The sequence below is a fragment of the Anolis carolinensis genome, chromosome 4 (genome assembly GCF_035594765.1).
Source record: "Anolis carolinensis isolate JA03-04 chromosome 4, rAnoCar3.1.pri, whole genome shotgun sequence".
Classification (NCBI taxonomy): domain Eukaryota; kingdom Metazoa; phylum Chordata; class Lepidosauria; order Squamata; family Dactyloidae; genus Anolis; species Anolis carolinensis.
Window position 1 is genome coordinate 3,010,315 of NC_085844.1, and position 24,874 is coordinate 3,035,188.

Sequence of the window (24,874 nt, forward strand, 5' to 3'; positions counted from 1 at the left end):
GGGATGCTTTGCTTGTGCTTTCGGTGCACAAAGGCAGAAGGGGATTAGACTAAATGGCCCAAAGGGTCTCTTCCAATCCTCTTTGTATTGTTGTTGTTGTTGTTGTTGTTATTCATTATTATTATTATTGCTCGGCCCACTATAGTCCGGCCCTCCAAAGGTCTGAAGGATCATGAACTGGCCCCCTGTTTAAAAAGTTTGGGGACCCCTGATCTAGACACTAGGCTCCTCTTGATGCAGGATAAAATCCCATTGACTCTTTGAGCTTCCGCATTGCACTCTTGGCTCATGTTCAACTTGTTGTCTACGAGGACTCCAAGGTCTTTCCCACACATCCTGCTGTCAAGCCAGGCTTCTTCCATTCTGTATCTTTGCATTTCATTTATTTCTGCCTAAGTGGTTTATCCTGCATTTGTCCCTGTTGAGCTTCATTATGTTAATTTCGGACCATCTCTCCAATCTGTGAGGATCGTTTTGAATCCTGCTCCTGTCTTCTGGAGTCTTGGCTCTTTCCTCCCCATTTGGTGTCTCTGCAAACGTGATGAGCGTGCCTTCGAAGCCTTGCTCTAACTCATGAATCAAGATGAAATGCTGCTGAGTAAAAGCCAAGCGAGACATAGGTAAAGGTCAAGGTTTTCCCCTGACATTGAGTCCAGTCGTGTCCGATTCTGGGGGTTGGTGCTCATCTCCATTTCTAAGCCAAAGAGCCGGCGTTGTCCGTAGACACCTCCAAGGTCATGTGGCCACTAACATGACTGCATGGAGCGCTGTTACCTTCCCACCAGAGCAGTACCTATTGATCTACTCACATCCAAGGTCATACGGCCACTGGCATGACTACATGGAGCGCCGTTACCTTCCCGCCAGAGCAGTACCTATTGATCTACTCACATCCAAGGTCATACGGCCACTGGCATGACTACATGGAGCGCCGTTACCTTGCCGCCAGAGCAGTACCTATTGATCTACTCACATTGTCCACAGACACCTCCAAGGTCATAGGGCCGCTGGCATGACTGCATGGAGCACTGTTACCTTCCCGCCAGAGCAGTACCTATTGATCTACTCACATTGTCCGTAGACACTTCCAAGGTCATGTGGCCGCTGGCATGACTGCATGGAGCGCCGTTACCTTCCCGCCAGAGCAGTACCTATTGATCTACTCACATTGTCCACAGACACCTCCAAGGTCATGTGGCCGCTGGCATGACTGCATGGAGCGCCGTTACCTTGCCGCCAGAGCAGTACCTATTGATCTACTCACATTGTCCACAGACACCTCCAAGGTCATGTGGCCGCTGGCATGACTGCATGGAGCACCATTACCTTCCGGCCAGAGAAGTACCTATTGATCTACTCACATTGTCCACAGACACCTCCAAGGTCATACGGCCACTGGCATGACTGCATGGAGCACCATTACCTTCCGGCCAGAGAAGTACCTATTGATCTACTCACATTGTCCACAGACACCTCCAAGGTCATACGGCCACTGGCATGACTGCATGGAGCGCCATTACCTTCCCGCTAGAGCAGTACCTATTGATCTACTCACATTGTCCACAGACACCTCCAAGGTCATGTGGCCGCTGGCATGACTGCATGGAGCGCCGTTACCTTCCCGCCAGAGCAGTACCTATTGATCTACTCACATTGTCCACAGACACCTCCAAGGTCATGTGGCCGCTGGCATGACTGCATGGAGCGCCGTTACCTTCCCGCCAGAGCAGTACCTATTGATCTACTCACATTGTCCACAGACACCTCCAAGGTCATGTGGCCGCTGGCATGACTGCATGGAGCGCCGTTACCTTGCCGCCAGAGCAGTACCTATTGATCTACTCACATCCAAGGTCATGTGGCCGCTGGCATGACTGCATGGAGCACTGTTACCTTCCTGCCAGAGCAGTACCTATTGATCTACTCACATCCAAGGTCATGTGGCCATTGGCATGACTGGATGGAGAGCCGTTACCTTCCCGCCAGAGCAGTACCTATTGATCTACTCACATTGTCCACAGACACCTCCAAGGTCATAGGGCCGCTGGCATGACTGCATGGAGCGCCGTTACCTTCCCACCGGAGTGGTACCTATTGATTTACTCGCACTGGCATGTTTTCGAACTGCTAGGTTGGCAGGAGCTGGGGCTAACAGCGGGCGCTCATTCTGCTCCCGGGATTTGAACCTTTCGGCCCGCAAGTTCAGCAGACCAGCGCTTTAACACACTGCGCCATACTCATGCAGATACTCCACAATGTCTGCTTTGAACTAGATTATAGGAGTCCACACTGCCATATAATCCCATATGTATTGCATACAGTTGTGTGGAAGGGGCCATAGAAAGGCCTGGAAGGCACCGGTCACACCTGGTTGACGTGGGCGTGGCCCCATTCTCAGGTGCTTGTCCCCTCTTCCCGAGAAGCCCCTCCCTGGAGCCAGGGGTCTGCCCTGCCCTCCATCTGCAAGACAAAAGGGGTCTCCTGGGTGGGATGCATTTAAGTCTCCCTTGACCCCTGGACCAAAGCCATTGACCATCAGGGAGAGGAAGAGGATGATGAGGCTCCAAGGAGAGGAGGAGGAAGAGCAGGCTGTGCCAGAGAAGAGCGGCCAAGGAGAAGAAAGAGGCGGGGGTCCAGGAGGAGACCCCAACCCCAACCCCAAGAAGAAGCAGCGGGCGGCCAAGCCCTACCGGCGGCACCCCAAGCCCCCCTTCTCCTACCTGGCCCTCATCGCCCTGGTCATCCAGGCCGCCCCACAGAAGAGGCTCAAGCTCAGCCAGGTGAGAGACCCTACATTTGGGAAGCCTTTCCCCCCTGACATGACTTTTGATCTGGCATGAGATCTCAACATTAATAATAATAATAATAATAATAATAATAATAATAATAATAATAATAATAATTTTGCCAACTGCAAAAGGCCACCCTGCTGGGATCTGCACGCATCATCCGAAAATACACCACACAGTCCTAGACACTTGGGAAGTGTTCGACTTGTGGTTTTGTGAAACGAAATCCAGCATGTCTATCTTGTTTGCTGTGTCATACAACATCGTTGTGTCAATAATAATAATAATAATACATCACACAATCCTAGACACTTGGGAAGTGTCACACTTCGAACACTTCCCAAGTGTCTAGGACTGTGTGATTTATTATTATTATTATTATTATTATTATTATTATTATTATTATTATTATGACACAGCAAACAAGATAGATATGCTGGATTTCGTATCACAAAATCACAAGTCGAACATTCCCAAGTGTCTAGGACTGTGTGATGTATATTATTATTATTATTATTATTATTATTATTATTATTATTATTATGACACAGCAAACAAGATAGATATGCTGGATTTCGTATCACAAAATCACAAGTCAAACCCTTCCCAAGTGTCTAGGACTGTGTGATATATATTATTATTATTATTATTATTATTATTATTATTATGACACAGCAAACAAGATAGATATGCTGGATTTCGTATCACAAAATCACAAGTCAAACCCTTCCCAAGTGTCTAGGACTGTGTGATGTATATTATTATTATTATTATTATTATTATTATTATTATTATTATTATTATTATTATGACACAGCAAACAAGATAGATATGCTGGATTTCGTATCACAAAATCACAAGTCGAACCCTTCCCAAGTGTCTAGGACTGTGTGATGTATATTATTATTATTATTATTATTATTATTATTATTATTATTATTATTATTATGACACAGCAAACAAGATAGATATGCTGGATTTCGTATCACAAAACCACAAGTCGAACCCTTCCCAAGTGTCTAGGACTGTGTGATGTATATTATTATTATTATTATTATTATTATTATTATTATTATTATTATGACACAGCAAACAAGATAGATATGCTGGATTTCGTATCACAAAATCACAAGTCGAACCCTTCCCAAGTGTCTAGGACTGTGTGATGTATATTATTATTATTATTATTATTATTATTATTATTATTATTATTATTATGACACAGCAAACAAGATAGATATGCTGGATTTCGTATCACAAAACCACAAGTCGAACCCTTCCCAAGTGTCTAGGACTGTGTGATGTATATTATTATTATTATTATTATTATTATTATTATTATTATGACACAGCAAACAAGATAGATATGCTGGATTTCGTATCACAAAATCACAAGTCGAACATTCCCAAGTGTCTAGGACTGTGTGATGTATATTATTATTATTATTATTATTATTATTATTATTATGACACAGCAAACAAGATAGATATGCTGGATTTCGTATCACAAAATCACAAGTCGAACCCTTCCCAAGTGTCTAATAATAATAATAATAATAATAATAATAATAATAATAATAATAATACATCACACAGTCCTAGACACTTGGGAAGTGTTCAACTTGTGATTTTGTGATACGAAATCCAGCATATCTATCTTGTTTGCTGTGTCATAATAATAATAATAACAATAATAATAATAATAATAATAATACATCCCACAGTCCTAGACACTTGGGAAGTGTTCAACTTGTGATTTTGTGATACGAAATCCAGCATATCTATCTTGTTTGCTGTGTCATAATAATACTAATAATAATACTAATAATAATAATAATAATAATGTTAGTATTAGTATTTATACCCCACCTTGGCTGGCTTGTGCCAGAGTCTTAGCAGTTCAATCTTTAAATCCTCATATCGTGTAAGCTTTTTCAATTGCTTCTTCTTAATTTTGCTTTCACCTGGATTTACGTCATCATTATTATTATGCTTTTATGTTAAGCTGCTTTGAGTCCCCTTCAAGGGAGATAAAATGGGGTATAAATACATAATTAATAATAATAATAATAATAATAATAATAATAATAATAATAGTGTTAGTATATATACCCCACTTTTTCTGGCTTGTGCCAGAGTTTTGCAGTTCGATCTCTAAATCCTCATATCGTGTCAGCTTCTCCTGTTGCTTCTCTTCAATCCTGCTATTGCCTGGGATTGCAACATCAATGATCCATACATCATCATCATTATTATTAGTATTAGTATTGTGCCCTTTGAATCCCTATTTCGGACATCCTTTCCCAAAATATTCATCCCATGGGATGGTCCTCTTGCAAGTTGACTGTGTTGGTGACTTTCTTCCAGAAGTTTGAAAGGTACTGAAGATAACAGCCAATTAAAGAGAGAACTGGGCACCAGGATAAGGAAACAATGGCAGAGAAGTAATATAATTTGGGGCTGGCCCATGGCTCTTGGTGTCTTGGTGTCAACACTCTGTTTTCAGAGTGTTGTTCCTTATTTACTGTTCTGATTTTGAAGTTTTTTTTAATACCGGTCGCCAGATTGTGTTCATGTTCATGGTTTCCTCTTTTCTGTTGAAATTGTCCACACGCTTGTGGATTTCAATGGCTTCTCTGTGTCGTCTGAAAACAGAAGAATTCCAGATATGAATCAATCAGGGGCAGCTAACAGCTCTGAACAAACGATTCCCCCCAGGCCAAGACGGGAAGCTTGCAAGGCCATTTAGTGCTAATCAAGGTGATTCATTGCAACATTCACACTGGCCTCCAACAGACTAAGAGTTGTTGTGTGTCTTTCGGGCTGTGTGGCCATGTTCCAGAAGCATTCTCTCCTGACGTTTCGCCCACATCTATGGCAGGCATCCTCAGAGGTTGTGAGGTACCTCACAACCTCTGAGGATGCCTGCCATAGATGTGGGCGAAACGTCAGGAGAGAATACTTCTGGAACATGGCTATATATACCTCACAACCTCTGAGGATGCCTGCCATAGATGTGGGCGAAACGTCAGGAGAGAATACTTCTGGAACATGGCTATATATACCTCACAACCTCTGAGGATGCCTGCCATAGATGTGGGCGAAACGTCAGGAGAGAATACTTCTGGAACATGGCTATATATACCTCACAACCTCTGAGGATGCCTGCCATAGATGTGGGCGAAACGTCAGGAGAGAATACTTCTGGAACATGGCTATATATACCTCACAACCTCTGAGGATGCCTGCCATAGATGTGGGCGAAACGTCAGGAGAGAATGCTTCTGGAACATGGCTATATATACCTCACAACCTCTGAGGATGCCTGCCATAGATGTGGGCGAAACGTCAGGAGAGAATGCTTCTGGAACATGGCCACACAGCCCGAAAGACACACAACAACCCTGTGATCCTGGCCATGAAAGCCTTCGACAAGACTAAGAGTTCTTTCCCCCACCCAGATATATAAACCTTCCTTGCTTAGTTTCTCTATACCTCTGAGGATGCCTGCCATAGATGTGGTTGAAACGTCAGGAGAGAATGCTTCTGGAACATGGCCATACAGCCCGGAAAACACACAACAACCCTGTGATTCCGGCCATGAAAGCCTTCGGCAACACAAAAATAGGGTTTCCATAAATGGCAGAAGTTACAAATTAAATTTACATACAATATTATATTCTTAGCGTAGCACAATACTGGTAATAAAATTACTATATTGTACTGTATCAATATATTGTAATATTATTAGTAATATTACATGTAAAATGTAATATTTATATTATAATAAAATAATATAACAAGGTTAAACCCTTGTGCCGGCAGGACTGATGACCTGAAGGTTGCCAGTTCAAAACCAACCCAGGGTGAGCATGGATGAGCTCCCTCTGTTAGCTCCAGCTCCATGTGGGGACATGAGAGAAGCTTCTCACAAGCATGGTAAAAAAACATCAAAACATTTGGTCAACGTCCTTGCAGACGGCCAGTTGTCTCACACCAGAAGCGACTTGCAGTTTCTCAAGTTGCTCCTGACATGAAAAAAAAAACCATCCTTGTGAGAGGCTTCTCTCATGTGCCCACGTGGAGCTGGAGCTAACAGAGGGAGCTCATCCATGCTCACCCTGGGTTGGTTTTGAACTGGCAACCTTCAGGTCATCAGTCCTGCCGGCACAAGGGTTTAACCTTGTTATATTATTTTATTATAATATAAATATTATATTTTACATGTAATATTACTAATACAGTAGAGTCTCACTTATCCAACACTCGCTTATCAAACGTTCTGGATTAGCCAACGCATTTTTGTAGTCAATGTTTTCAATATATTGTGATATTTTGGTGCTAAATTCATAAATACAGTAATTACTACATAGCATTACTGCGTATTGAACTACTTTTTTCTGCCAAATTTGTTGTCTAACACGATGTTTTGGTGCTTCATTTGTAAAATCATAACCTAATTTGATGTTTAATAGGCTTTTCCTTAATGCCTCCTTATTATCCAACATATTCATTTATCCAACATTCTGCCGGCCCGTTTATGTTGGATAAGTGAGACTCTACTGTAATATTACAATACAGTAGAGTCTCACTTATCCAACACTCGCTTATCCAACGTTCTGGATTATCCAACGCATTTTTGTAGTCAATGTTTTCAATATATTGTGATATTTTGGTGCTAAATTCATAAATACAGTAATTACTACATAGCATTACTGCGTATTGAACTACTTTTTCTGCCAAATTTGTTGTCTAACACGATGTTTTGGTGCTTCATTTGTAAGATCATAACCTAATTTGATGTTTAATAGGCTTTTCCTTAATGCCTCCTTATTATCCAACATATTCATTTATCCAACATTCTGCCGGCCCGTTTATGTTGGATAAGTGAGACTCTACTGTAATATTACAATATATTGATACAGTACAATATAGTAATTTATTACCAGTATAGCTCATCTGTGCTATACCCGTGTTGGATTCAAACCTTCAGATCAGCAAGCTAACCTTCAAGTCAGCAGTCCTGCCAGCACACAATGCGTCATCGGGTCTCCATGAAGTCCAATGACACCGCTTCTTCTCTCTGCTCGTGTTCCATGGTTTCTTTGGCAAGGCTTGGATCAGATCAGTGGTTCTCAACCTGGGGTCCCCAGATATGTTTTTGGCCTTCAAAACCCAGAAATCCTAACAGCTGGGAAACTGGCTGGGATTTCTGGGAGTTGTCTCGCATTTCTCTTATACTTTCACTGGTGGGACCCTTCCTTGCCTTGTCTTTTAGCAGGACTACAACTCCCATCCTTCTTCCAACCCTCTTTTTTTTTATTATTATTATTATTATTATTATTATTATTATTATTATTATTATTAAAATTGAGGCTGGGTGGCCATCTGTCAGGGTTGCTTTGCTTGTGCTTTTGTGCACAAAGGCAGAAGGGGGTTGGACTCAATGGCCCAAAGGGTCTCTTCCAACCCTCTTTTATTATTATTATTATTATTATTATTAAAATTGAGGCTGGGTGGCCATCTGTCAGGGGTGCTTTGCTTGTGCTTTTGTGCACAAAGGCAGAAGGGGGTTGGACTCAATGGCCCAAAGGGTCTCTTTCAACCCTCTTTATTATTATTATTATTATTATTATTATTATTATTATTATTATTATTATAAAATTGAGGCTGGGTGGCCATCTGTCAGGGGTGCTTTGCTTGTGCTTTGGGTGCACAAAGGCAGAAGGGGGCTGGACTCCGTGGCCCAAGGGCTCTCTTCCAACCCTTTTTGTTGTTGGTGGTGTTGTTGTTGTTGTTGTTGTTGTTATCATCATCATCATCAAGGCTGTATTTGTTCCTGTTTTGTTTGGTTTTTTTGCTTCAAAATGAGGCATGTGCAGAGTGCATAGGAATTTGTTCACAGTTTGTTTGTTTTTAACTCTAGTCCAGCCCTCCAATGGTCTAAGGCAGGGGTCCTCAAACTTTTTAAGCCGAGGGCCAGTCTACAATCCTTCAGACTGTTGAGGGGCCGGATTATCATTTGAAAAAAAAAAATACAAACAAATTCCGATGCACACTGCACATGTCTTATTTGTAGTGCAAAAACAACAACAACAACAACAACAACAATGAAAGAACAATACAATATTTAAAAATAAAGATAATTTTAACCAACATACATTTATCAGGATTTCAATGGAAAGTGTGCTCCTGCTTCTGGCCAATGAGATAGTCAAGTTAATTAGGGTTGTTGTTGTTGTTGTTGTTGTTGTTGTGTGCCTTTCAGACTTTGGGCGAGCCTAAGTCTAAAATTTATTTATTTAATATTTATTTATTTACTGCATTTATTTACTACATTTGTATCACACCCTTCTGACCCCAAAGGGGACTCAGAGTGGCTTACAAATTATATGTACATACAATATATTATATTATTAGCATAGCAAAATATTAGCATTAAATATTACTATATTGAACTATACCACTATACTGTAATATTATTAGTAATATTATATGTAATATAGAATATACAATTAATATTATTATATGGTATTATTATTAGTGTTATATTGTATTACATTATAATATTATCAATATTATATGTATATACAATATATTATATTATAAAACTGAGGGCAGGGGCCAGGTAAATGACCTCGGAGGGCCGCATCCGGCCCCCGGGCCTTAGTTTGGGGACCCCTGGTCTAAGGGACCATGGACTGTTGAGGGGCCGGATTATCATTTGGAAAAAAAAATACAAACAAATTCTGATGCACACTGCACATGTCTTATTTGTAGTGCAAAAACAACAACAACAACAATGAAAGAACAATACAATATTTAAAAATAAAGATAATTTTAACCAACATACATTTATCAGGATTTCAATGGAAAGTGTGCTCCTGCTTCTGGCCAATGAGATAGTCAAGTTAATTAGGATTGTTGTTGTTGTTGTTGTTGTGTGCCTTCAAGTAATTCCAGACTTTGGGCGAGCCTAAGTCTAAAATGTATTTATTTATTAGACTTGGGCTCAGCCGTGACTGCTTGTTGGAAGTCTCAGGGGGCTTTCTTTCCCCTCCTGACCCCTCTTTTTCCCCCGTTTTGCAGATCCTGAGCGAGATCGAGCGCCTCTTCCCGCTCTTCTCGGGAGGCTACCAGGGATGGAAGGACTCCATCCGGCACAACCTCTCCTCCAACTCCTGCTTCTTCAAGGTAGGCTCCAACTCCAAGGCCCATGCTCCTTCATCTGGGTCTAGCAACAAGTATTGATTATAGGAGGCCAGGGCTGCTGGGGGTTAGAGTCCTTCCTCTCCACTTCCACCGTGGCTTCCTTGATTGAATCACTCTGGCTTTTTATTTATTTCGTGTCAAAAGCATCTATATATATAAAAGAGTGATGGCATCAGGGCAGCGGACAAAACAACAAAAGTAAACACCCCACAACCTCGAAAATTGACATCACAACCCCTCATCCACGCCTCTAGGTTGATACAACAAAAAGAAAAGAAAAATAAATTCCTAATTAGAGGGAGAGGAATAATTGTTTTTATCCAATTGCTGCCAGTTAGAAGGCTAAGCTCCGCCCACTTGGTCTCCTAGCAACCCACTCAGCCCAGTGTTAATAAAATGATAAAAAAATAAATACAAATAATACAATAAAAAATTATAAAAACCACTAAAATAATTAATACAATAAAATACTATAAAAATGACTAAAAATAATACAACAAAATAATAAAATATAATAAATAAAAAAGATAAGTGACAATAAAATTAATTTAAAAAAATACAAATAACGTCAAATAAAAATTCCACAACAAGTTTTAACCGATACCACCACCACTTTGCCACAGCAACGCGTGGCCGGGCACAGCTAGTTGCATAATAAATAAGTTTAAAAGTGATAAAATAAAGGAAATCACAAACAGCCAAATAGTTTTGGACCAAAAGTGGGCAACACCAAACTGGGAGGGAGAGCCAACACTCCAGAAGACAGGAGCAGAATTCAAAACGATCTTGACAGACTAGATCAGGGACCCCAAACTTTTTAAGCCGAGGGCCAGTCCACAATCCTTCAGACTGTTGAGGGGCCGGATTATCATTTGCAAAAAAAAAATACAAACAAATTCCGATGCACACTGCATATGTCTTATTTGTAGTGCAAAAACAACAACAAGAACAAGAACAATGAAAGAACAATAAAAACAATTTTAACCAACATACATTTATCAGGATTTCAATGGGAAGTGTGGTCCTGCTTCTGGCCAATGAGATAGTCAAGTTAATTAGGATTGTTGTTGTTGTTGTTGTTGTTGTTGTGTGCCTTCAAGTCATTTCAGAATTTGGGTGAGCCTAAAATTAATACAATATTTAAAAATGAAAACAATCTTAACCAACATAAACCTACCAGGATTTCAATGGGAAGTGTGGGCCTGCTTCTGGCCAATGAGATATTCAAGTTAATTAGGATTGTTGTTGTTGTTGTTGTTGTTGTGTGCCTTCAAGTCATTTCAGAATTTGGGTGAGCCTAAGTCTAATATTAATACAATATTTAAAAATGAAAACAATCTTAACCAATATAAACCTATCAGAATTTCAATGGAAAGTGTGCTCCTGCTTCTGGCCAATGAGATAGTTAAGTTAATTAGGGTTGTTGTTGTTGTTGTTGTGTGCCTTCAAGTCATTTCAGACTTTGGGTGAGCCTAAGTCTAAAATTTATTTATTTATTTATTTATTTATTTATTATTTACTGCATTTATTTACTACATTTGTATCACACCCTTCTCACCCCAAAGGGGACTCAGAGTGGCTTACAAATTATATGTACATACAATATATTATATTATTAGCATAGCACAATATTAGCATTATATATTACTATATTGAACTATACCACTATACTGTAATATTATTAGTAATATTATACGTAACATAGACTATATAATTAATATTATTATATGGTATTATTATTAATGTTATATTGTATTACATTATAATATTGTCAATATTATATGTACATACAATATATTATATTATTAGCATAGCACAATATTAGCATTATATATTACTATATTGAACTATACCACGATACTGTAATATTATTAGTAATATTATATGTAATATAGAGTATATAATTAATATTATTATATGATATTATTATTAGTGTTATATTGTATTACATTATAATATTGTCAATATTATATGTACATACAATATATTATATTATTAGCATAGCACAATATTAGCATTATATATTACTATATTGAACTATACCACTATACTGTAATATTATTAGTAATATTATACGTAACATAGACTATATAATTAATATTATTATATGATATTATTATTAGTGTTATATTGTATTACATTATAATATTGTCAATATTATATGTACATACAATATATTATATTATTAGCATAGCACAATATTAGCATTATATATTACTATATTGAACTATACCACGATACTGTAATATTATTAGTAATATTATACGTAACATAGACTATATAATTAATATTATTATATGGTATTATTATTAATGTTATATTGGATTACATTATAATATTGTCAATATTATATGTACATACAATATATTATATTATTAGCATAGCACAATATTAGCATTATATATTACTATATTGAACTATACCACTATACTGTAATATTATATGTAATATTATACGTAACATAGACTATATAATTAATATTATTATATGGTATTATTATTAATGTTATATTGTATTACCTTATAATATTATCAATATTATATGTATATGCAATATATATTATAAAACTGAGGGCGGGGGCCAGGTAAATGACCTCGGAGGACCGCATCCGGCCCCCGGGCCTTAGTTTGGGGACCCCTGGACTAGAGAGATGGGCCGAAACTAACACAATGAAGTTCAACAGGGACAAATGCAGGATACTTCACTTCGGCAGAAAAAATGGAAATCAAAGATACAGAATGGGGGACGATGCCTGGCTGGACAGCAGTGTGTGCGAAAAAGACCTTGGAGTCCTCGTGGGGAGGAAGATGAACATGAGCCAACAATGTGATGCGGCTGCTAAAAAAGCCAATGGGATTCTGTCCTGCATCAATAGGGGAATAGCGTCTAGATCCAGGGAAGTCCTGCTCCCCCTTATTCTATTCTGCCTTGGTCAGACCACTTTACCTGGAATCACACTGTGTCCAATTCTGGGCACCACAGTTGAAGGGAGATGTTGACAAGCTGGAAAGCGTCCAGAGGAGGGCGACTAAAATGATGAAGGGTCTGGAGAACAAGCCCTATGAGGAGCGGCTTAAAGAGCTGGGCATGTTTAGCCTGCAGAAGAGAAGGCTGAGAGGAGACATGAGAGCCATGTACAAATACGTGAAGGAAGTCCTAGGGAGGAGGGAGCAAGATTGTTTTCTGCTGCCCTGCAGACTAGGACGCAAGGGAACAAGGGCTTCAAACTACAGGAAAGGAAGGAGATTCCACCTGAAGATCAGGAAGAACTTCCTCACTGTGAGAAGGGCTGTTTGGCAGTGGAACTCTCTGCCGCTGAGTGTGGTGGAGGCTCCTTCTTTGGAGGCTTTGAAGCAGAGGCTGGATGGCCATCTGTCGGGGGTGCTTTGAATGCGATTCCCTGCTTCTTGGCAGGGGGTTGGACTGGATGGCCCATGAGGTCTCTTCCAACTCTACTATTCTATGATTCTATGAACAGCAACCGCATTGTCTGTAGCTTTAAACAACTCCTCCTCCGTGCATGAGACAGGACATTGTGGGCAAGCATACAGATGCGGAGTTGTGTGTTCAGCTCCACAGTCACACAAGGGGGAGGGTTCCTCCAGGTAGTGCCACCTTGCCAGGTTGTCTTTAGATCTGCCCACTCCGCTTCTGAGTCTGTTCAGGGACTTCCAAGTTGCCCATTCTTGGTTGACCCTCATGGGGGGCCATCCAGTTAGAATTGCCAGGTTTAGCTGCCCAGAGGGACACCCTTGCTGTTGCTGGAGGAACGTCAAGAGGAGTGAATGGTGGTTCTCATGAAGCCCTTCCTTGATTTGAGTCTGGTGGGAGGAGGGTGATAGCCATGCAGTGGGTGGCTTTCACAATGTTCGACCTTTTTTCTCTCACCGTTAGCAGCAACTTCCCGTCGCACGTCAGGAGGGGCAATGCCAGCTAACTTGTAGAGTTTATCAACAGGTGTAGGTTTAAGGCATCCTGTGATGATTCTGCATGTTTCATTCAGTGCTATGTCCACCTGCTTTGCATGGGCAGACTTGTGCCAAACAGGACAGGCAGACTCTGCAGTTGAGAAAGACAAGGCCAGGGCTGATGTTCTTACTACTTGTGGGTCTGCTCCCCATGCGCTGCCAGTCAGTTTCCACAGGATGTTATTGCGTGCAGCTACTTTGTGCTTGGTGTTCATGCAGTGTTTCCTATATGTTAGTGTTCGGTCTAAGGTGACACCAAGATATTTAGGATGGAAACAGTGTTCGAGCTCTTGGCCTTCCCAAGTCACCTTCAGTTTCCTGTTGGCTTCACGGTTACGTAGGTGGAAAGCACACACTTGTGTCTCGGAAGGGTTGGGCTTCAGGTGGTTCTCTTTGTAGTAGCTGGAGAGATCTTTCAAGGCATTAGTGAGAAACCATGAAAATGAACAAAATCTGGCTACCAGTATTAAAAAACTCAAAAATCAGAACAGTAAATAAAAAGCAATACTCTGAAAACAGAGGATTTCCAGACATGAATCAACCAAGGGCAGTTAACGACTCTAAACAAAGGATGCCCCAGAGGCAGGAAGAAGACAGCAGATAAGCTTTTCAATGCTAATTAAAGTGATTAACTACACAACATTCACACTGACCTCTCTCACCCTAGACTTTCCACAGATATATATTAACCTCTTTGCTTAGTCTTCTCCATACCTCACAACCTCTGAGGATGCCTGCCATAGATGTGGGCGAAACGTCAGGAGAGAATGCTTCAGTAACATGGCCACACAGCCCGAAAGACATACAACAACCCTCTAATTAAAGTGATTAACTACACAACATTCACACTGACCTCTCTCACCCTAGACTTTCCACAGATATATATTAACCTCTTTGCTTAGTTTTCTCCATACCTCACAACCTCTGAGGATGCCTGCCATAGATGTGGGCGAAACGTCAGGAGAGAATGCTTCGGTAACATGGCCACACAGCCCGAAAGACATACAACAACCCTCTAATTAAAGTGATTAACTACACAACATTCACACTGACCTCTCTCACCCTAGACTTTCCACAGATATATATTAACCTCTTTGCTTAGTTTTCTCCATACCTCACAACCTCTGAGGATGCCTGCCATAGATGTGGGCGAAACGTCAGGAGAGAATGCTTCAGTAACATGGCCACACAGCCCGAAAGACATACAACAACCCTGTGATCCTGGCCATGAAAGCCTTCGACAACACATTAGTGAGTTGCTTTTCAACTGTTTCAAAATATTTCACTTGTGTTGTGAGGCTAAGGTCATCAGCATATATAAAGCTGGGGTTGTTGTATGTCTTTCGGGCTGTGTGGCCATGTTCCAGAAGCATTCTCTCCTGACGTTTCGCCCACATCTATGGCAGGCATCCTCAGAGGTTGTGAGGTATATGAAAGCCTTCGACAACATATATAAAGCTCTTTGTGTGTGGTGGTTGTGGCTGGTCGTTGGTGAAGATGTTAAATAATGTCGGTGCAAGAACGCTGCCTTGGGGTAAACCATTCTTTTGCCTCCTCCATCTGCTTTTTTGGCCCTGAAACTCCACATAGAAGCTGCAGTTTTCTAGGAGGGTCTGGACCAGGGGTCCCCAAACTAAGGCCCGGGGGCCGGATGTGGCCCATCAAAGCCATTTGTCCGGCCCCCATGGCACAAGGGCAGAAGGGGGTTGGGCTAAATGACCCAAGGGGTCTCTTCTTCTCTTAAAACCCATTATTATTATTATTATTATTATTATTATTATTATTATTATTATTATTATTATTTGAAACACAAGATGAGTCCACAGCAGACACTCTGCTGGCTGTTTTATTGGATCATACCTCGGACACTTCCCAAGTATCTAGGACTGTGTGATGTATCGGCGAATAATTATTGCAGGTCCCAGTAAGGTGGCCTTCTGCAGCTGGCAGATGGTAATTTTGTTAGCGCCGATTGTGTTTTAAGTGCAGGCCAAGGTCTTTAGGCACTGCACCCAGTGTGCCGATCACCACTGGGACCACCTTGACTGGCTTGTGCCAGAGTCTTTGTAATTCGATCTTTAAATCCTCATATCGTGTCAGCTTTTCCAGTTGTTTCTCCTCAATCCTTTTGTCACCTGGGATTGCAACATCGACAGTCCATATTTTGTTTTTTAACACGATTGTCAGGAATATTGTGTTCCAAAACCCTGTATTATTATTATAGTCCCCTGATGGGTGAGAAGGGCGGGGTAGAAGTGATGTAATAAATAAATAAATTATTATTATTATTATTATTATTATTATTTATTAACATTGAGGCTGGGTGGCCATCTGTCAGGAGTGCTGTGCTTGTGCTTTCGGTGCACAAAGGCAGAAGGGGATTGGACTCAATGGCCCAAAGGGTCTCTGCCAACCCTCTTTTTTATTATTATTATTATTATTATTATTATTATTAACATTGAGGCTGGGTGGCCATCTGTCAGGAGTGCTGTGCTTGTGCTTTCGGTGCACAAAGGCAGAAGGGGATTGGACTCAATGGCCCAAAGGGTCTCTGCCAACCCTCTTTTATTATTATTATTATTATTATTATTATTATTATTATTATTATTAACATTGAGGCTGGGTGGCCATCTGTCAGGAGTGCTGTGCTTGTGCTTTCGGTGCACAAAGGCAGAAGGGGATTGGACTCAATGGCCCAAAGGGTCTCTGCCAACCCTCTTTTATTATTATTATTATTATTATTATTATTATTATTATTATTATTATTAACATTGAGGCTGGGTGGCCATCTGTCAGGAGTGCTGTGCTTGTGCTTTCGGTGCACAAAGGCAGAAGGGGATTGGACTCAATGGCCCAAAGGGTCTCTGCCAACCCTCTTTTTTATTATTATTATTATTATTATTATTATTATTATTATTATTATTATTATTATTAACATTGAGGCTGGGTGGCCATCTGTCAGGAGTGCTGTGCTTGTGCTTTCGGTGCACAAAGGCAGAAGGGGATTGGACTCAATGGCCCAAAGGGTCTCTGCCAACCCTCTTTTTTATTATTATTGTTGTTATTATTATTATTAATTATTATTGCTCGGTGGCCAACTATAGTCCGGCCCTCCAATGGTCCGAAGGATCATGAACTGGCCCTCTGTTTAAAAAGTTTGGGGACCCCTGGTCTGGACAGTTTTTGGCTGAATTACTGTCTTCTTCTTTTCCATTGCTGTCCATCCAGGTTTTGTTCATGTTCATGGTTTCCTCCTTTCTGTTGAGGTTGTTCACTTCTCTATATAGTCAGACATGGTGGTTGTGAGAGTGGTCAAGCATTTCTATGTTCTCAAGTAATATTCTGTGTCCAGGTTGGTTCATCAAATGCTCTGCTATGGCTGATTTCTCTGGTTGAATTAGTCTGCAGTGCCTTTCATGTTCTTTGACTCGTGTTTGGGCAATGTTGCGTTTGGTGGTCCCCACGTAGACTTGTCCACGGCTGCATGGGATACAGAAGACTCCTGTAGACATGAGAAGATCCCTCTTGTCCTTCGCTGACCGTTGGATTTTCTTAGTAGGTCTGTAGATAGTTTGTAGGTTGTGTTTCTTTGTCAGCTTCCTTATGCGGTCAGTGGTTCCCTTGATGTATGATAACAACAAAGGACTCCCAACAAAGGATTCCCCCAGGCAGGAAGCAGACAGGCTTTGAAACTGCAAACCATTTCAATGCTAATCAAGGTGGCCAATTGCACCATTCATACTTGCCTCAAGCAGAATTATTCATGTATTTATTTATTTACTACATTTAGATCCTGCCCTTCTCACCCCGAAGTGGATTCAGAGCGGCTTACAAATTATATGTACATACAATTTATTATATTACAGTAGAGCAGGGGTCCCCAAACTAAGGCCCGGGGGCCGGATGCGGCCCATCGAAGCCATTAATCCGGCCCCCACCCCACAAGGGCAGAAGGGGGTTGGGCTAAATGGCCCAAGGGGTTTCTTCTTCTCTTACAACCATTATTATTCTTATTCTTATTATTATTATTACTATTGAGGCTGGGTGGACATCTGTCAGGGATGCTTTGCTTGTGCTTTGGGTGCACAAAGGCAGAAGGGGGTTGGACTCTATGGCCCAAGGGCTCTCTTCCAACCCTCTTTATTATTATTATTATTATTATTATTATTATTAAAATTGAGGCTGGGTGGCCATCTGTCAGGGGTGCTTTGCTTGTGCTTTGGGTGCACAAAGGCAGAAGGAGTTGGACTCTATGGCCCAAGGGCTCTCTTCCAACCCTCTTTATTATTATTATTATTATTATTATTATTATTATTATTATTATTATTAAAATTGAGGCTGGGTGGCCATCTGTCAGGGGTGCTTTGCTTGTGCTTTTGTGCACAAAGGCAGAAGGGGGTTGGACTCAATGGCCCAAGGGCTCTCTTCCAACCCTCTTTTATTATTATTATTATTATTATTATTATTATAAAATTGAGGCTGGGTGGCCATCTGTCAGGGGTGCTTTGCTTGTGCTTTCAGTGCACAAAGGCAGAAGGAGTTGGACTCTATGGCCCAAGGGCTCTCTTCCAACCCTCTTTATTATTATTATTATTATTATTATTATTATTATTATTATTATAAAATTGAGGCTGGGTGGCCATCTGTCAGGGGTGCTTTGCTTGTGCTTTTGTGCACAAAGGCAGAAGGGGGTTGGACTCAATGGCCCAAGGGCTCTCTTCCAACCCTCTTTTATTATTATTATTATTATTATTATTATTATTATTATTATTATAAAATTGAGGCTGGGTGGCCATCTGTCAGGGGTGCTTTGCTTGTGCTTTTGTGCACAAAGACAGAAGGGGGCTGGACTCTATGGCCCAAGGGCTCTCTTCCAACCCTCTTTTATTATTATTATTATTATTATTATTATTAAAATTGAGGCTGGGTGGCCATCTGTCAGGGGTGCTTTGCTTGTGCTTTGGGTGCACAAAGGCAGAAGGGGGCTGGACTCCGTGGCCCAAGGGCTCTCTTCCAACCCTTTTTATTGTTGGTGTTGTTGTTGTTGTTGTTATCATCATCATCATCATCAAGGCCGTATTTGTTCCTGTTTTGTTTGGTTTTTTTGCTTCAAAATGAGGCATATGCAGAGTGCATAGGAATTTGTTCATAGTTTGTTTGTTTTTAACTCTAGTCCGGCCCTCCAACGGTCTGAGGGACCGTGGACTGGCCCTCTGTTTAAAAAGTTTGGGGACCCCTGCAGTAGAGTCTCACTTATCCAACATAAACGGGCCAGCAGAACGTTGGATAAGCGAATATGTTGGATAATAAAGAGAGATTAAGGAGAAGCCTATTAAACATCAAATTAGGTTATGATTTTACAAATTAAGCACCAAAACATCATGTTGTACAACAAATTTAACAGAAAAAGTAGCTCAATACGCAGTAATGTTATGTAGTAATTACTGTATTTACGAATTTAGCACCAAAATATCATGATGTATTGAAAACATTGACTTCAAAAATGCATTGGATAATCCAGAATGTTGGATAAGCGAATGTTGGATAAGTGAGACTCTACTGTATAAGCTAATTGGATTGGGGTTCTGTACCATTTAGTCCGTATTTTCCTTTGGGTTTCTCTAATCCTTATCTTGGGAGCCTCCGGTGGCTCAGTGTGTTAAAGCGCTGAGCTGCTGAACTTGCGGATGAAAAGGTCCCAGGTTCAAATCCCGGGAGCGGAGTGAGCTCCCGCTGTTAGCTCCAGCTTCTGCCAACCTAGCAGATAGAAAACATGCCAATGTGAGTAGATCAATAGGTACCGCTCCGGTGGGAAGGTAACAGTGCTCCGTGCAGTCATGCCATTGGCCACATGACCTTGGAGGCGTCTACGGACAACGCCGGCTCTTTGGCTTAGAAATGGAGATGAGCAGCAACCCACAGAGTCAGACACGACTGGACTTAACATCAGGGGAAAGCTTTACCTTTACGTAATCCTTATCTGCTTGATTTTATTAATTGAATTGATCCAGTATTCGATTTCTGAGTCATTAATGTTCAAGTCCTCTTTCCATATCTCGGCCAATATTCAAGACCTGCTTTAGATTCACAACTTGTCTTCCTCTGAGCCTTCTGCAGGAGGATGAATATATGAGCCTGTTTTCCCACATCTGTGCCAACAGAACTTTGTGGTTGTTTTAGTTAGATAAGCTAATTGGATTGGGGTTCTGGACCATTTCGTCAGTATTTTCCTTTGGGTTAAATGTCAAGAAAACCAAGGTCATGGCAACGTCAAGAAAACCAAGGTCATGGCAACGACACCTCTTGATAAATGGCAAAAAGAGGGAGAAAAACGTGGAGGCAGAGACAGACTTTATATTTCTTAAGTGCAGACGCAGAAATATAACTGGTCTTTCCTTCTTGGGAGGAGAGCAATGGCCAACCTCAATGATAAAATAGTGAAGAGCAGAGACATGACACTGGCAACGAAGGTCCGAATAGTGAAAGCCATGGTCTTCCCCATAGTGACCTATGGATGCGAGAGCTGGACCATAAGGAAGGCTGAGCGAAGGAAGGAAGAGAGAGGCTTTTGGACTCTGGTGCTGGAGGAGAATCCTGAGCGTGCCTTGGACCTTGGCAAGAAGACCCAACCAGTCCGTCCTCCAGGAAATAATGCCCAGCGGCTGCTCACTGGAGGGAAGGAGATTGGAGGCAAAGCTGAAGTATTTTGGCCACATCATGAGGAGACAGGAAAGCTTGGAGAAGATCATAATGCTGGGGAAAATGGAAGGAAAAAGGAAGAGAGGCCAACCAAGGGCGAGATGGATGGACGGTGTCTGTCAGGACCCAGGCTGCAGAGCACCAATAACCATGCGCAGAGACCAGAATCTATCTAATATCTTTATTAAAGGAATATATAAAGTCAATAAAAACAAGTGAAGAATGTAGTCCAGAAGTAGACCTTTCAGGCAAGGTCAAATATAGTCCAGGAAAACAATGTCCAATATGTGATATTAGAGTCCAAAGTTATAATCCAATAACCGAAACACACACTTTGCCAAGCAAAGTGTGGGGAAATGACAGGGTCCTTTAGTCCAATGGAGCTTGACAACAAGGCTGGAAGCAAACTAGATTCTTGGCAAACAAGGCTTGATACGTGGCAACAAGAGGCAAGAAGCAAGAGCAAGGTCCGAGGCAAGGTCCTTGGAAACAAGGAAGCTTGATGCTAGAACAAGGTCCGTGAAACAAGGCTTGGAACTTGGTCCTGGAGGCAAGGGACTGGAGTAGCGTAGTCCACACACGATCTCACTCCACAAGGTGACGAATTGACTCCGCAAGGATTTCCTTGCGGGTAAACACCTATATAGGATCTTGTTTTCCCGCCAAGGAACACTTTCCCTGGGGAACAAGAAACGAAACCCATACTGTGTCCAGATGCATGACTCCTTAAGATTTCCCAAGGGAAACAGGCTTAATCAGCTAATTGTCTGGCAGCGATCCTGGCGCTTCTGCGATTCGCCTCCCTAGCGCCTCTATCTCGATTATAATAATCCCGGCGAGAAAATGGGGGAGATTTCTGCTCAAGGCTTGTTTGGCTGACTTCTTGTGGCCAAACATCTTGCAGGTTCGAGGGCTCCGTTTCTGGCTGAAACGGTGGGAAACCCAAGTTTTCCTCTTCATCTGCCACCATAGTACTAGGAACGGGACAACATGGCCCATGAGTCATCACAGTGTCCTTGAAGGACTGGCTTGACCTTGAAGGAACTGGGGGTGGAGATGGCCGACAGGGAGCTCTGGCCTGGACTGGTCCACGAGGTCACCAAGAGTCGGAGACGACTGAACGACTGAGCAGCAGCAATCCTTATCTGCTTGATTTTATTAATTGAATTGATCCAGTATTCAATGTCCGAGTCATCAATGTTCCAAGTCCTCTTTCTGAAGGGGTCACTGAACCAGAGTGACTCCATTTTAGAATGCCTGTCTGCTTGAAACCAGAGATCAGTCTCTCTTCTAGGAATAAAGAGAAAAATTGCAACTTGCTGTCTTGCGACAAGATAGCATGTGTCCTGTATGTTTAGCAAGAACCAGTTGTGGTTAGCCGATTCTGAGAAATGTATGAAATACATGTACCTTTGCCTAACCTGTTGAAATGTTCCACAGTTCGTGGTGAGCTACATCCTGAAGTGATGTACAGGTCAGGATGTCTGCCCACCACAAACCGGGCTGGTGGTTTTTCCAGTAAACCCAGTCCAGAATGAGGAACTAGAAAAGTGGTAAACAAGTAGGGTATATAAGACCCCGAGCAGATTCGTTCGGGGCAGACAATTTTTGCCAGCTTCACTGCCGTGTCGCTGTTGTCTGTCGGTAGCTACCTAAAATAAAGGTGTTTGTCCTCAACTTCATTGGTCTCCGAGTGGTGCTCATAGCGGCTTGGCAAACCCGGGGATTCATGTGATTGGGGTACTCCCAAATCTCCCCTTTCATTTCCATATCTCGGCCAATGTCTGTTTCAATTTATATTGTTTTTCAATTAATTTCTTATTCAATACCTGCTTTAGACTCCTAACTTGTCCTCCTCTGGCCCTTCTGCAGGAGGAGAGCGACAAGTGGAAGGGGAAGAGGAACTTCTGGCGGGTGGACGTGAGCCGCATCCCGTTGGGGCTCCTCAAGCGGCAGAACACGTCCCGGGGCCACGAGCGGGGCCCCCCCTTCGTGCCGGACCTGGCCCCCTTCGTCCTGCAAGGGAAGCCCTACCCGCCCGCCCCGCAGGAGGGTCCCGACCCAAACCGGACCCCGACTAAGCGGGACCTTCCTTCCCGCGGAGCCTCTTTCCGCATCGAGGAGCTGGTGCCCGAAGCCACGAAGAAGAAGACCCCCGAGGAAGAGAGCCCCCCGATCCTATACACACCCTGTTTCCGGCACTGCCCCCCTGCGATGCCCGGCCACTGTGGGGTGGGGATGGATGCCCACTGTGTGTCCCCTTTCCCGCTCCATCCTTTCCATCCCTTCCCACTTCCTTCTCCCTCCACCACGTGCCTCAACCCCGCTTGCTCCTTGCTTGTTGCCTCTCCCGCCTTCAGCCTCCACCTTGGGCACCCCAGTGGTGCAGAAGCGGGGCATGGCCTCCATTCGACCCCAATGGACCCCCAGCTTTGCTGTCTCTCTTACCCACCAGCGCCAGGTTGGCTCCCCTACTGAAAGGATGGCAGGGGGAGACTGGTTGGACTGGTCTTAGCCCACATGTGATGCAGCAACACAAATGGCCAATGCGATTCCAGGCTTTAGCAATAGGACTCAAATGAGATGCAGAGCTATACAATGGATGGCATTTGGCTTGAAACTCTATATGAAACGGATTTAGCCAAGGATGAGCCAACCATGTGGTGCAGCAGCACAAATGGCTAATGCGATTCCTGGTTTTAGCAATAGGACTCAAATGAAATGCAGAGTTATACAATGAGTGGCTTTTGTCTTGAAAGTCTATATGAAAGGGATTTAGAAATCTTAGTGGAAGCTGAGGATGAGCCAACGTTGTGATGCGGCAGCACAAATGGCCAATGCAATTCCCGGTTTTAGCAATAGGACTCAAATGAGATGCAGAGCTATACAATGGATGGCATTTGGCTTGAAACTCTATATGAAACTGATTTAGCCAAGAATGAGCCAACCATGTGATGCAGCAGCTCAAATGGCCAATGCGATTCCAGGTTTTACAATAGGACTCAAATGAGATGCAGAGCTATACAATGGGTGGCATTTGGCTCAAAACTATGAAAGAGATTTAGCCGAGGATGAGACAACCATGTGATGCAGCAGCTCAAATGGCCAATGCGATTCCAGGCTTTAGCAATAGGACTCAAACGAAATGCAGAGCTATACAATGGATGGCATTTGGCTTGAAAGTCTATATGAAAGGGATTTAGCCGAGGATGAGCCAACTATGTTGTGCAGCAGCACAAATGGCCAATGCGATTCCAGGCTTTAGCAATAGGATTCTAAAAACGTAATGCAAAGAAATAGGATGGGTGGCAGCTGGCTTGGAAGTCTATATGAAAGGGATCTAGCGATCCTAGTGAACCAGAAGCTGAGGCAACAGTGTGATGCGGCAGCTCAAAAGGCCAACGTGATTCCAAGCTGCAGCAATAGGATATTTGAAAGGATGTCACTGTCTTGTACTTCAAGTCTCCTTCTCTGGAACAGGCTGGATGTCCATCTGTCGGGAGGGCTTGAATGGTGCCTTCCTGCCTGGCAGAAGGGGTTGGACTGGATGGCCTTTAGGGGTCTCTTTCAACTGATTCCGGGTCTACCCCCTTTCTTTGCCATACACTAAATGTATTTCTTTGCATGATACGAATTGTACAAATCACAGCTTCAGAATGTCCGGTGGAGATGAAATGGTGTCAAAATACGTATGTCTGTAAAAATTAATTTATTGAAATACACCTTTTTTATATAAAAAAAAGAAAGCCTATGTGATTTTTTAAAAATTCCTATGTGTTTCTCTGGTGTCAAATCCATTCAGGTGTGCTGTACTGCACCTCCCATGATCCTCAAAACAAACAGTATGGACCCCCAGTCCGGAGCCAGCATTGTCCATAGACGCCTCCAAGGTCATGTGGCCACTGGCATGATTGCATAGAGTGCCGTTACCTTCCCACCAGAGCAGTACCTATTGATCTACTCACATTGGCATGTACATAGACCCCTCCAAGGTCATGTGGCCACTGACATGATTGCATGGAGTGCTGTTACCTTCCTGCCAGAGTAGTACCTATTGATTTACTCACATTTGCATGTTTTCGAACTGCTAGGTTGGCAGAAGCTGGGGCTAACAGCAGGTGCTCACTCCGCTCCCCGGATTTGAACCTGCAACCTTTCGGTCCGCAAATTCTGTATAGATGCATGCAAATAAATGAAAGCAAATAA

The 24,874-nt window shown here is 42.3% G+C and overlaps 1 protein-coding gene across 1 annotated transcript; it reads left to right on the plus strand.

The window, feature by feature from the left end:
* The first annotated feature begins 2,341 nt into the window (after positions 1 to 2,341).
* Positions 2,342 to 24,386, plus strand: LOC103281576 (forkhead box protein H1). Its single transcript, XM_062979324.1, has 3 exons — positions 2,342 to 2,780; positions 9,879 to 10,033; positions 22,363 to 24,386. The coding sequence occupies exons 1-3, from the start codon at positions 2,553 to 2,555 to the stop codon at positions 23,144 to 23,146; spliced, it is 1,167 nt and encodes a 388-aa protein (XP_062835394.1). The 5' UTR covers positions 2,342 to 2,552; the 3' UTR covers positions 23,147 to 24,386.
* Positions 24,387 to 24,874: the final 488 nt, after the last annotated feature.